General features: G+C 38.4%; 1 protein-coding gene across 1 annotated transcript in view; it reads right to left on the bottom strand.

Annotated features, from left to right (window-relative positions):
* Window positions 1-15,270, bottom strand: part of ROR2 (receptor tyrosine kinase like orphan receptor 2) — a 157,841-nt gene that overhangs the window by 21,497 nt on the left and 121,074 nt on the right. The window contains exons 3-4 of the mRNA XM_026866430.1: window positions 12,260-12,547; window positions 11,180-11,210 (exon numbers count right to left, since the gene is read on the bottom strand). Coding sequence (XP_026722231.1) covers window positions 11,180-11,210; window positions 12,260-12,547 — 319 coding nt within the window. The remainder of the gene's footprint in view (window positions 1-11,179; window positions 11,211-12,259; window positions 12,548-15,270) is intronic.

Raw genomic sequence — 15,270 nt, 5'->3', positions numbered from 1 at the left:
TAAAAAAAAAAAAAAAAAAAAAAAAAGCTTCAGAAAAAATGGTTAAGGTGTTTCAAAAATGAGGCCAGAGAAAATGACCATTTTTCTCTTTAGGAAGAAAAAAAATAAATTATACCCCAAACCAAAACCACTACCAGCAGAAGTGGACAGTTGACTGTGATGCTGTCATGTTGCCTTGCTAGAACATACCTATTGCTGATCCCATGAAACACTACCCGAATCTGTCCGGCCTTTATGTCATTTCCATTTTCATGTGCTCAGCCCAGCCTACAAGAGTGTAGCTAATACATTCTCCAAATATCCCACCTACAGCAACTTTTGCAGTGCTGTGTGATAAAATAAAACTGCTTGGCACCCTTGTCAGGACAAGTGCCTAAGGCTAATGGAGGCAATGGCATGAGGAGTTTGCCGAGCGCCTGGGAGGACAGTCGCTATAGAAGTGGGAGGGAGAGGCAGGTCAGGGATGCATAAAGACGCCACCACCTGGGGAGCACACAGTCCTCCAAAATCTCGAGCAAAATCCAGTACTTTTGTGTCTCACCATTTCTCTCTGTCAATAGATGACTAAGTATGTGTCTTTTCTTTTGGGCTGGTCTGTGCTGAGGACAGCTGTCTATTATTAGCACTACCCACTTGTCGGCTGGCTCCAGTGACTGAGGTCTGGGTGGAATGGGTAAAGGAATCCAGTACTCAAGAAATAATTCTGGTCTGTCATCATAACTCCACGTTGACAAGATTGTTGTTTATTTCCAAATGAGGAAAATTAACTTTTTCTGCACAGGGAGTCCTATGCTAGTTTCAATCAAAGCCCCTGGAGTTCTCAAGAATTAAGAATAAACAGCCACTGAAGAGGGTAGAAATGAACCACCTTTGGCTCTGCAGCTACCCTTTGTTGGGGCTAGGGACAGCACCCTGAATCACCCAAAATTGCTGGGAGGCCTGCATATCCATCCATCCATCCATCCATCCATCCCTCATATAATCCTGAATGGTAATTTCTCTATACTCTTCTTCCTTTGGATTTAAAACCATTTACTGAATGTTTATCAGACCTTATTTCCAAAGACTCCTCTCTTTTTTTTTTTTTTTTTCCTGTGTACAATCAAATAATGCCTGACTGATATATTTTTCATTTAAATCTTCCCATAATATAATAATGGATACTGCACTGCATCTCAGACAAAGCAAAATAGCTCACATTCCAAAGTCAGGGTTACAATTTATTTCCAGATGCCACACAACATGATGCTATGCAAACATTATTATCTTGATAGGCTGTGAGTAGCTGTAGTACCAGCACCACAGCTTTGTAAACTATCTAACCAAGATTAACATTAATAAATTTTTCAAGAATCAAAACATGTAGAAAACTCAATTAGGAAATCAAATGCTTCTCCAAGTTTAGCATTCCAGTATTGTTCTTAATGCTTGAAAACTAAGATTCTGTATATACTGATGCATCTGTCAGCCTAAATGGTAGAAAATTTAAAAGTACAGTGATCACCCACTGCACATACTTGATGGAGTGCCTGAGCCTTGGAATTATTCATTTTGTAATATATTTTTGCTTTTCTCTCTTCTCTTCAATCTAATGCTGAAGTAAAAAATATGCAGCTAAACTCCGCTACCCACTGAGTTTGTCTTTTCCACATTAATTACCGAACACCATATGAACACACTACCTTGCAGCAACAACATGGGGAACATCACCACAGCAGTCAGAGGAAAAAGCAGCCACATTTTTAACTTTATTACCAGAGCGCACCCACAAGCATGCCTTTGTTCTGTCTTTCAGATTCCTGTGTAATTTGGCAGAAACATGGAACATTTTACAGTTGTACTCAATGATCTTAAGAGTATTTTCATACTGAAATGATTCCATGATCGTATGTGATAAACTAATCTTCTACAGAAGAAAATAAAAAGACAGTCTGCACTGCTCCTCTTCAAAGCATAGAAGATTTGTTCCTGTGTGAAACTATTTCCTTCTACTGTTTGCTGCTAAGATAGGCTCTTCTTCCCTTGCGGTTAAGATAGCCTTCTGTTTCGGGGATGAAGGTAACACTGCCTGTGTTCTTTGGGGAGGTACACAGTGAGCTGGGTGAAGAACTGGCTGAACAGCAGGGCTCAAGGTGTTGTAGTGAATTGGGCTACATCAGGCTGGTGGCCAGTCACAAGTGTTGTTATTAGGGCCAGTTCTGTTCAACACTTTTATTAATGACCTGGAGACAGGAGTTGAATGCACAGTTGGTCAGTTTGCAGATGATACTAAACTGGGAAGTGCTGATAGATTGGAGCATTAGGGCAATCATCAATGGCATGAAATTTAACAAAAACAAATGATAGCTTCTGCACCTGGGATGGTGGAACACTAGACACAAGTATAAACTGGGAGAGAAACAGTTGGAAAGCACCCTGCGGGAAAGGGATCTGGGGGTGCTGGTTGACACTAAGCTCAATAGGAGCCAGCAGTGTGCCCTGGCAGCCAGGTGTGCAAACTGCATCCTGGGGTGCATCAAACATCATAATCAGCTGGTCAAAAGAGGTGATTATCCTGCTGTATTAAGTGTTGGTGTGACCTCACCTTGAATGCTGTGTGCAGTTCTGGGCCCCAAGATTTACAATGTGTCCAGAGGGGAACAAAGCTGGTGGAAGGGCTGGAAGGCATGTCCTGCAAGGAGTGGCTCAGGACTCTGGGTTTGTCTAATTTGGAGAAAAAGAGGCAAGGGGTGACCTCATTGCTCTCTACAGCTTCCTGAGGCAAGGAAGTGAAGAGGGATCTGCTGACCTCTTCACCCTAGGATCCAGTGATAAGATGCATGGGAATGGTTCAAAACCTTGTCAGGGGTGGTTCAGACTAGATATTAGGAAAATTTTTTTACCAAGAGGGTGGTCAAACACTGGAACAGGCTCCCTAAAGAGGTGATTGATGCCTCATGCCTGTCAGTGCCATAAAAAGAGGCATTTGGTCAATGCCCTTTAACAGGCTTTAACATGTGGTCATCTCTGGAGTGGTCTGGCAGTTGAGTTGGACTAGATGATTGCTGTAGGTCCCTTCCAACTGGAATGGTGGCGTGGTGTGGCATTCTATTCTATTCTTCTCCTCCCTCTTCCTCTTCCTCTTCCTCTTCCTCTTCCTCTTCCTCTTCCCTCCCTTTAACCCTCTACTCATTGTTTTGCATTCTGGAACTACTTTACTGTCATTAGGCAGGTGAAAAAATCGAGGTTTTTTATGGTATTTTTATAAGACCGAGTCAGATGAAAGTATCAGGATTTCTATATGCAGGTCAGCCTGCTGAGAGGGTACCAGTAAAGAGACCGATTTCCCAAGTTGAAGGAAAGTATAGTGAGGCAGGGGGTAAATGTGTTTTCTGGCCTGCAAATTGAACTGTTATAAAAACCAGGGGGTGTGCACGGAGAACTATATGCATGTGTGAGCACACATATGCACAAAAGCAAAGTTTCTGTGAATATCAAATATTTTTGTGCCCCACATAACGTGATCTTCTGCCCCTTCTGTGTTATTATCAGACAACAAAATGAGAAATGGTACATTTAGGACTGACCTTTCTGAGGAGCATTAGAGAGACTGCTGATGAGACATGCTTCTTGCAGCCTTTTTTTTTAGTATAGCCTTAACTCAAATACTTCAGATTTTAGACTTAACACAGCAGTATCAATTTAAAAAGAGCAGAATTCCTTACATTTGTCCTTTTTTAAAAACAATGTGTTCTATCAATCTTAATGTTATTTAGTTTTGAATGGAAATGTTCAAATCTTAGTGGTGTGTACCATCTGTTTCACCTCTCAAGTACACTAAATTAGTTGCATCTATAATTTGTTTGCCTCTTTTAAACTGAAATGGACAACAAAATAACAGAAAACTAGGAGAAAATTAACCATAAAGCCATAAAGATTGAAAGGAAGATTTATGGTGTGGTGTTATAACATTATCTCATTTTGTTAAATTACCTACTTCTCATTAGAATAGCGTTCCTTTATCTTTGTGCCTAACTGTTAACATTCACCGTTTCTTTGTGTGCACTTAGAGGCTATTCAGCATCCTAAGGAACTCTAATTAAGCTCGATGTGGCATCACATGCTGACAGGAAGTCTCAGGGACATGTAACTGTCCTTTTGTAGGACATACAATAAATACTTTGAAAGCCATTTAAGCTACTGAAGGAAGGACAGAAGGAGGAAGTAAAATCAAACCAAACTGAAGATCGTTGTAGCTACTTGCCAAAAGCCCAATGGTCATTAATACTCTGAATATCAATTTCAATATATCCTTAAACAGATTAACAAATGTCTTATTTAGCTTTCAACTTTGGTAGTTTAATACAAACTGTTTCTCTGAGCTGCCCAAACCTAGGCACCTGCTGCTGATCTGGAATTTACTGGAAGAGAGCATGTTGGGGTCACATATTTACAAAGTCAGAGCTGTATTTGGCTCTTCACCATACATTGCACATCTCAGAGTTACAGCTTACAGTTTGCCTTGACAGACAGCTGTCTGGCTATCAGAAACCTAACCACTGCTCTGCAGAGTAGGAAGCAGGCCCTCCCAGCACATAGGCTGTGGGTAAGTTCTCTCCCACAGAAAGCATCATCTTCCTTTAATATCCACCTACAAGCTTAAATTTTGGAAAACAGAACTCTTAGGAAAGAAGGTGTTTGTGTGCTTTAGTGTACTGGGTGCTATAGCCCCATATATAAATGTAAAGTGGTAAGCATTACGTTCGTTAGCTGCTTGATCCAACCCATTCAAAATTATCTTGACAGCACTGCTAATCACATGTGGGAAGGCGCTTCCTCACATTTAACCCTGAATTAGATTAACTGTAAGAGTAGACAGAAGTGTAACTAATCACTTCTTCCTCAGGTATTTGGAAACCTTGCCTAACAGCAGGCAAGTCCTGTAAGGCTGCTTTCTTGTCTTTGCAACCAGGGTCTCTACCTAAAGCAGTGCAAAATAGTTGCACTTCACAGTTAAGTCTCAGGGGCGTTTAATTCACACAGTAGCAAAAAGAAAGTAAAACTTTTCTGGTAGTCTAAATTTAATCACCTTTGCATATGCTTGGCTTCCCTTTGGTTTTTGGGCATTTCTGAACAGCATGGATTAGTGATCATAACAGATTGAAACAAACTATTATCCATTTTTCTGTATTCCCTGGCAGGTTCTTTCCTTTGTTCTTCCCTGCCTTTGAAGGAAAGGAGAAAACTACCACTTGCAATAGTTCTTCCAGCTAACAAGCTGCAGGAATACAAACACTTGTATCTATTCTAAAATGCTATGCATATTAGTTTAAATACATATCTGGCTTTTAAAATTAGTCAATTTCGTAAGTGCATAATGAATTTCTACTTCTCTCACTAAATAATATAAAATGCATTAGATCATTTATTCACTAGTGATTAGAAAATATTTAAGTGGAAGATTAAAGCTGAAAAAATAAGGTAGTATGGGAATAAGTTGGGATCTCATGTGGTGCAAAACAATCCAGACCAGTACTTCCACTGCTCCTTGACTCTGCCTTGAATTACACATATTTGGGGTTTTTCATAAGAAAAAAAATAGGGTTTTTAAAACACAAAAGTAAGATTAGGATTAAAATTCTGCACTTTACACTGCAAGACAGAATGTCAGCTTCTTCTGAGTGTACTCTAAAGCTCTGGACAGACCAGAGTATATTTTTCAGTTATTATTTGTGACACAATGTACTTTATGAGCCCTACTAGGCTGTATCCTACATAGCTAAAGTCAAAACAATCACTATAATAAAAAATTGCACTCTAAAACAGGTAAGAGTGAAAAGAATATGTAAAATGGTTTAGTGCAGTCTTGGTTTCAGTTCGCTCCTTCCTCTACAAATTTCCTGTCTTGGCCTGGGCAACTGTCAAAGGCCATTTAAACTGATGGATTCAGAAGCAGATCTGAGATTGTGGATCAAAGTTCCCTGAAAGCAGCCCCAACCCCACCCCAGGGTGAAACACAGCCTTGCCCCCAATCTTGAAAGAAAAAAAGGAAACTGACACACAGTTGTATTGCAGCATGTTCTAGCCAGATCCCCAGACTGGATTGTGAGGGAGCCAGGAAATCAGTCAAGGCAAACACATGCTGCTTAATGTAGACCAGCCCAAGATAATCTGTGCCTCAGTTCCTCATTCATAAAATAAGAATAACATTCCATGCTTTATGAGGAGAGAATGTAACCTAAACATTTTGAAATGATCTGATCCCATAATAGAGGAAGGCAAAAAATTGCCAAGATCGACCATCTCCATTTGATGGAGAAACAAAGGTTAAACAACTTGCTGCAATCACACATGCAGACAGAAGCAAAACCAGAAATTTAATCCAGACCTCTAAAATTACAGTCCAGTGTTTTAATGACAAAATCCTTCTTCTCTGATTAAAACAGGAAACCAGAAGACAAAGTATGTGTTTATTCTGTAACTTCAACATATTACCACAAATATCTTAGAAAAATATATACCTTTCAAATATGGTCATCTTGCCAAGTGTGTATTTTGATGAAACAAAAGGCATGCATGTTGTTCTGGAGGAGGCCCATCACTGAACACCTGGTCTTCATGGGCCTGAATAAACACTGTAACATCTGAGTTAAAACAACCTTGTATTGGTTATAAAAACATCTGTTTATGTGAATTTTAAAATAATCTTGTATAATTTACAAGATTAAAAATGTTATCAGTGGCTGAACTGCACTGGGACTACAGAGTATTTGCCATGCCACCTGAGGAAAGGAGGAAGATATGAGTGGTGCTGCTGTTTGATGATAAGGAAAGTATTCTTCCTTTTTAACATGATGTTGGGTGCCTTTGGCTTGCCAGACGCCTCCAATTCACAAAACTATAGTTACTGCCCCTATAGTTACTGTCTTTTACCTGGAAGACCTCAGCAATGGGCAGGGAGGTGGCCTCAGGGTGAAGTGCTCTGATGACCCGCTTCTTTCCACTCTCTTTCCCAAGGGCCCATATTCCCTTTTCCACCTTACAATTACACAGAGATTTGTCACATGGTGAAAACACCCTTGCCTCCATCATAAAGCTGTATGAGTGACATTTACATTATGCAGAAGCTCCCCTTTCGGTCACAGATTTGGCTATGTGATAAAAGCTATCGGATATGCAGACCCATAGAGAATCAATTGCCCATCCCAGACTCAGGGTTCCTCATCAGAGTTTTAACTCAGATGTGTTACCTGTTTTTAAAGACATTCTGTTTTCCACTGAAAGAACTGCTTTTTTCTAAAGTACAAATGCTTCATCACTCTTCTTCAGTGGACTGAATCTTTAAATTTTTACTGTTGTCCCAAACTACCCGAAGAAAATAAGACATGAGAGCATGCAATTTTATTCAGAGTGATTAATACCTCAAAAATACCTCCTCAAAGAAATTACAAATTCAACTTGATAATGGTGTTTCTTCCCACTTATTTCTCCTTCTAAGGGTCCGGCATACAGGCATCAGTGACTGCAAACTCAGAACTGATCTTAGTCAGAGTTTGATAAAACAGGGACTTCTCAAAGTTTCTTAGAAAGCCCAGTTCCCCTAAACAGGGCTATGGAAGGAGACATTCACCTCCTGATGTCCTGAGCAGACTGCAGAAAGGTCATGTGGGGAAAAGGGCAGCACTGGCAACAGAGCCAGTTCTGTTCACCTATGCTTAGCAAGGGCTGAGTTTATAGCTACTTTTTTCTGCCTGTACTCCGGTGTGCCTTCCTCGCTTCTGCTAAAAGCTCATCAGATTTTCCAAAAGTCCTTAGAGCCAACAAACTGTCAGATATCTTCCATCACAAGTTCCCTTCAAGATGGCACTACTACAGTCACAGCCTTAAAAAGAAATCTAAACAGTTACAAACCAGGAATTTCCCCAATGGGTAAAATTCCATCTAGCTGTTCAAGAGAAAAATACATTAGACTAGAGAACACAAAGTATTTTAGAATGATGTTATCTTGTAAAACAACACTTCTAGATGGGAAGGCAACTGTTTCTGTCCTCTAGATATTAACACCCATTGCTGAATTTAAAATCATGCCACCAAAAAAAACATTCTCCAGTATCTGCTATCCATTTATTTTATTGCCACACACTCATAATTTTCTGAACGGACAGAATGCCCCTCTTTAGAGGGCAAAAGCTAATAATGTTAATGATACAAAAGTTAGTAACATTATGCAGAGAGAGAAAGGATTCAAGCTGCAGGCTTGTCCTCTAGTAGCACAGTCCTTTGGACAGCAAAGGCTTATTACAGATTAGTTTTCTAACTGTGTTTTGATTTTATTTCCATTGTAAATTAATTTGGACTGGCAATTAATACTTTAAATAATTTTAATACTTTTGATAAATACAGCAATTTAGTTAGATTGTATTTTTCCATTTCTACAGAAGAATCCATAGCAATTTTTACAGTTATGGACCTTCCAGAAAATAAAGATCTCTCCACTCTCACAAAAAAATCTACACCAGTTTAAGATTGTATTTGGTTGAAAATTTTTACTTTTAGATTTTTATGGAAATGCATCAACTTCGCTATCTGAAGGTCACTGCCCTTTTTTGCACTGAGTCTGACTGAATAATGTGCAACTGAACTCTGGCAATCTTTAATTGTAGATCATTTCTAGAAATCCACAGCAGAACACATGGACTGCATAAAAATACCTTGCTAGATGGTATCTATATAGGTAAAGGGGTTTATCCCTTAATAATTCATTAGGTATAGTTTTAAACCAAGTTACAATGGTTTTAGGTTTCAGTGCTTCCACTGAAGCATGTCTTTTTGGAAGTGTTAATGCCAGGAGAAAAAGCTCTTGGGTGGCTCAACACAAGACTGTGCTGTGCAGCCAGCAAACAGAAAGAGCCCTTTGTTCCATGTGGGCTCCTTCCAAGCAGTTAGGTATTTCTTTCACCTTTTTCCCCTTTCCTCTTTTCTGGCTTACAAATTGACCCATACATTTTTATACAAAATATTCAGTAAAACATTTGTAATCAGTTTCTGAATAGAAACAAACAATCCTGTCAAATTACGGCATTTTATTTGAAGGACTAGGTAGAAGGCATGGAGCAGAGGAACATGGGAACAACTGTGAGGCATGAGAAGCGAAAAGACAGTATCAAAAAGAAGGACAGGAACTTTAGAAAGGTGGGCAAAACCTGGATAAATAAGAAAGAGAAAAAAAAAAAATGGAAACAGGAATAGGCATGCAGCGAGGCAAAGATCTGTAATCCCTGAAAGCTCCTGGACCTCATAAGATAAGTGCCTCATGACTTCTCACTAGACCTTTGACCTGAGCTTGTTTTTCTCAAGTATCAGCTTTCTCTTCAATCAACTGCATATTTAAGAAAAGGGAAAAAAAAAAATCTAACAGCAGCCTACTCTTCATCTTTTAATGGCAGGTCCAAGACAATCATGGCACAGTACTGCTTCTAGGTCCACCACCTCTAACACTGGTACAAAAACAGTTTAGAGGTTTCACTACCGAAATGACAGGATTTTTTTTTTTTTATTTTTTTTTTTTTTTTAATTTATTTCTTTATTTTAACTTAAGAGTTCCAAACTAGCAAAGGTTGAATAGTCAGGTATTCAAAATATTGGCAGAAGCAGAATGAAAGATGGCTCAGAAACCTTAATTCAATTCCACTTGGGGGGGAGGGGCTGGTGTGTGTGGGTGGGGGTGTGTGTGTGTGTGTGTATAATTTAAGAAATGTGTGTTAAGTAATTTGTTTTCACTTTATCATATTTATGATATTTGTAAAATATAAGGTAATCCTCACTACATGAGAAAAGTTTGGGAAATACTAGGGAAGTCGAAAGAAATAAGGTTAATTATTTGCTCAATAATAAAAAGTGAATCAACGTAAAACTTAGTTCCCAGCTTTTCACCTTGTGCTCAGAGCTTTCTACTTTTCAGCTGCATTTGAAAACTGTTCTTTGAACTTCAGTTCAGTGCTTCACTACGCACATTTCAGTTTCCTATCTCTTGTAACAGTCTCTGCCTCCTGATCTCGTAAAAGATCAGACAGCTTTCTGGTATGTGACTATTTTTCTTCTTTGTGAAATGGGCGCATAACAGTTTTCTAAATTGCTGTAAGATCTTTCAGTGGTTACAGGAATGATCACATAACTTCAATAGTTAGTAATCAATTTTACAAAAATATGAAAACTTATTAAATCTCTCTAATGCTGAGATCCTTTAAATTCATTTACACTTTCTGTCCATATAAAATACAAGAATGTGTACCATGTGGAGTTATTTTTATATATGTAAGAGAACTGAGTGAGGGTACATGCAAGATGGTTGGATTTGTGGTCAGCTCACTGCAGCTATTGTAAGTGTTTCCACTCAAGTCATTGGGAGTTCAGAGATCACAAACACTGATCAACAATGTACTTCTGAAAAGCATCCATGTGTGGGACTAATTAAAAATAAGAATAAAAGCAAGTAACATCTCCAGCACTAGTTTTATACCATTAACACATAAAAAGGCCTCCGACTGCATTCCTCACTTCATTAATTGATCAATCACAGAATCTACTTCACAAAATTATACAATACACAGTATTTAAATTAAAACTGAAACATAAACCAACGATGATGAAACAGAAGGGATCTATTTTCATGCTTCTGACTGGATCAGCAAGTGAGCTGAGGCAGCTAACAAAAAAACCACTAAATCACCACCAAAGTCAAAATGACACTAACAAAGAGGGGTTTTACCTAGCTGCTTGAAGACAGGATTCTAGTCTTGTTTTATCTGACTTTTCAAGTTATAATAATACAACACGGGTAAATTTACAACCACAGCAACCTAAGCATTTTACCCATTCATTTTTAACCACTCTTCCAGCCCATACTTGCCCTGTAAACAATTACTGTTCGAACATCATGACTTTGTGGTATTTTGCTTGCACAAAATATGAAATAAGCAAGCAGAAGTTGCTCAAGAAAATTCAATCAAACCAAAACCCACTGTAACACAATGCTATCCCTGTCTGAAAAAGCTTCATCCGTTCTGTGAGTTTTTGATAAATTAGATATTTTTAGCAAGCACACTGTGGTTGCAGGCAGTGTTTACTGAGTTTATGAACTAAATTCTTACAGAACAAAAGTGGTCAGAATGCATTAAGTAATTTTTAAAAAAGTACTTACTGAAGATTGTGATTTGGGCTGTTTGTTGGACCTGTAAACATAAAACAAAGAAAAACTGATGGCAAGTTTGGCTCAAGAACAGCAGTATTGAAAAAGTCAATAGTAATCTAAAGGAAACTGTCTCTTTAAGGAAGGTTTGTATCAAGATTCAGACAAAACCCTCTGCGTTCCTGCACATAATTATATATTGTTATTTTCAAAGCCACAAATAAAAATCATATGAATCTTCTGTCTGCTCAGGCAGCAACTTGAGTGGACTTCATTTTTTTAAGAAAATACCTCCCACCATAAAAACACAGGCTGTTAGAAAGACAGTGTGTTATCTTGACACATCACTTACCACTTAATAAGCCCCACCTGAGACTTACTATCAGAGTTTATGGTATGACAAGGACATGCTCTTAATCTTTGTCACAGCAGGAACAAGGTCCAATACCCCACACTTAATGAATCACTACAAACTAAACTGTGAAGTTAGTTATTTTCATTATAAAAATAGAGGAAATTTTAGGAAAATTTCTCTAGAATTTTTTTTCTTTTTTTTCAGAAGCAAACTAAATAAAAGCTTGCCTTCCAGGATGGGTGATTAAGTCTCCAAAATGCAACATAAGTATCTTCAGCTGTCAAAGGGCAGAATTTGAGGCCAGGCTTCACTTAGCAGTAGAGACGTGATATTTCACAAGGATGGGCCCAGCACTATGAACATCATATAAAAAACTGATTCTCATTCTTCTGTTCAGTTATTTTACAGACTGAGTTCAGCAGTAGACTGAAAACTCCAGGCAATGAAATGTTAACTTTTTGTACTTTATACTGACACCGCTTTAAAATTTTTTCTTCACTATATATTTACAGATGTTTGCATTAGTATTTACTTTATTTTATTACCAGTAAACGAGTATTGAGTTCAACTAAGAAATTCTGCAGTGGGGGAGAGGTCACAGGCAACAGCTTTACCTATTTCCTTTTGTGTTGAGAATTCTTTTAAAACCAACAAATTCATTTCTCATTATGCTATTGTGAAAACTAATACCTAGTCTATAAAAGCAGTCTGAGTAATCATAAAAGCCAGGAACTCACCGAGCCTCACAAACAGGACTCCTGTTGCAGTTATTGTCTTTATCCCATTCGAAGCCACACACTGGTAGTATCCTGTGTCTGTGGTATCCAGATCCTGGATTCTCAGACGTGAACCATAATCTGTTTTTCTGATGATGATTCGTCTTGGCTCCTGAACCACTGGAGCATCATTTTTTAGCCATCTGACATTTGGAGATGGATTTCCTGCTACCTTACAGTGGAGGATTGCTGTTTGTCCCTGGACTACTGTGATGTTGTTGACTGGTTCCAAAAAGGTCAAGAAGTAACCTAAGAGGGTAAAAGGTCAGAAAAGATCGATCTTCACTCAGGTTGTGATAATAGACTGCCCAAAAGACACATTAGTAATGGAGGATCTTGGAAATGGTTTCAGTTTTCTTTCAAGCATATATACCAAAAAAATATAATTCACTATCCTAGGACACCGTAGCATCCCACCCCAATTCATATTTCATGATTGACTTCATGTTTGTCGGCAAGTAGGTATGCAGATTAGAAGGTCAAGCATGAATTAATACCATTACAATCCTAACTCCCTTTGTGGACACCTATTCTGAAACAATAATTACTTTTTCTGGTTAGTTTATGTGTCTCTTGGGAAACAGCACTGTAACATAAAAATACACCCTTATTCCATAAATGAGTATTCCCACTTGTAACCCTATTGGAATATCATTAGAATTTTACTACTTAACCTTTTAATGTGGTCATATATTTGTCTTAAAAATAACTAAAACTGGAGAAGTTAATTTTAGATATTAATTTGATTTGCCAGATACTCATCTGACAGGAAAATCTTAAGATGAGCCTGATCTGGATAGGTTTATCTTGCAATTGAATTTTAAAGATGGTCTCACATCCAATTTAAAGAAAGCATGTCTGAATTGCAGAAGTAACCTGTGATACAGAGGGCACTTTAAAATTCATATATGCTGCAATTTTTTACATCAGGTCCTAAAAGCAATAAATTGGACAAAGAAAGGTCTGTATGGATATTGAGTAATCAAGATCCATGGGTTTAGTTTTATAAATGGAAACTAAAAGCACTAATTGGTGATATATTGAAACCAAAGGGCTTGTGAAGAACCACGTATGCTGTACTGGTGATTTCAAGTGATAAAAAAAATAAATTTGATAATCAAAACTTCTGTAGGTTATTATTTTTAAATTTAATGTGGTGTTAGGAGTCCCACAACTGACACACATCACACGTTGAAAGCTTGAAAGCATGTAATTCCACAGAAATAATAGTGTGATTGTCAAAACAAGTAAGAAAAGTATCTAGCTGTCATGCCCATATGTTTCTTTTGATAAATTTATACCATCTAGACGTACGGCATCAGGAATACTTCATACTACATTACATTTTTATGTCAGCGGGATCCAAATATCAAATTACTTTGAAGGATAGCCACATGTGCCATTTCACAGAATTGTCAAGGTTGGAAAAGATCTTGAAGATCATCCAGTCCAACCATTAACCCAACACGGACAGTTCCCAACTACACCAGATCCCTCAGTTCTCTGTCAATGTGACTCTTAAACACCTCCAGGGATGGGGACTCCACCACTTCCCTGGGCAGCCCATTCCAACACCCAACAACCCCTTCTGTAAAGAAATGCTTCCTAATATCCAGTCTGAACTTTCCCTGGCACAAGTTGAGGCCATTCCCTCTTGGCCTGTCACTTTCTACTAGGCTAAAGAGACTCATCCCCAGCTCTCTGCACACTCCTTTCAGGGAGCTGTAGATGGCGATGAGGTCTCCCCTCAGCCTTCTCTTCTCCAGACTAAACACCCCCAGTTCCCTCAGCCGCTCCCCGTACAACCTGTGCTCCAGACCCTGCACCAGCTCCGTTGCCCTTCTCTGGACACGCTCAAGTCATTCAATGTCCTTTTTGTAGTGAGGCCCAAAACTGAACACAGGAATCGAGGGGCGGCCTCCCCAGTGCCGAGTACAGGGGTCAAATCCCTTCCCTGTCCCTGCTGGCCACGCTATTGCTGACACAATTTTCTATCAATTAAGATTATTCTGCAATTGTTTAATTAGGAAATAGCATATTACTGTTCAGGAATCTAACATCAGTAATGCAATGGTCAACAATTGCAGTCTAATTGCTGAAATACCTAAAGACAATTGAAGCTCTGCTTTGATTTATGTTTGACATGACCATGAAAATCAGTTCCTCTGTAATGGTTAGGTATAACACTGGACAAAGGAACAGCAGGAACATCAGAATATAATGAACTACCAAAGCCAAATTTTGTTGGAAAACTGGGTTTTCCTGAGTATTATTACATTGTTGTCTACTGTTGGCCTTTCAAAAGAAATCCTGCTTTAATGAATAACATGACAATACAACGTAGGCAAGTGTGAATTTAGTATGTCACTAAAGAGAAAATGAAGTAAACCCCAAACCAGGAAAATAATTTTGTCATCCTTTTTCCTCATAAATAATAAATTATTCTGTACAGAATGTATTAGTTTTCCCTATTGTTAGCCTACAAATCTGCAGTGGACTTTAAAACATTCTGACAGAACACAAAAACCAAAACCCGTTTCTTTTCAAATGCCTGATAAAAAAGGGAGAAAAAGTACATGAATGCTTTCTGCAATGTCATGCCACAACAATATCATTTGCTGTGGTTTCCAGTTACATGTCGTAGCTGAGAATTAGAATTACTAGGATCGCATTCTGGCAGGGAACAGAAAAACAGTAAATTATGTTGTTGATATAGGGAACAGAAGCAATTGGTTAAAACTATTACTTAAGTCTGTTGCTTAGACTTATAAAAGGTCTGGTCTATACTGTTCTTGTGCCATTGGTCAGCGTTTGTGCCACTGGTCAGTTCACAGTTTCCTCGAACACTTACCACTATTTAACTTTTCCAGATTTAAAATGAGCTGGGTTGAGTCTTCACTTCGGGTTAGTCATAGATATTACATTCAAATCCGTTTGGATGAAAACATATATGGAATTTACTTATTAGAACC

The sequence above is a fragment of the Athene cunicularia genome (genome assembly GCF_003259725.1).
Source record: "Athene cunicularia isolate RWA chromosome Z unlocalized genomic scaffold, athCun1 chrZ_part2, whole genome shotgun sequence".
Lineage (NCBI taxonomy): Eukaryota > Metazoa > Chordata > Aves > Strigiformes > Strigidae > Athene > Athene cunicularia.
The sequence above is the reverse complement of the archived record's forward strand: the minus strand, read 5'-3'. Positions and strand labels throughout refer to the sequence as shown.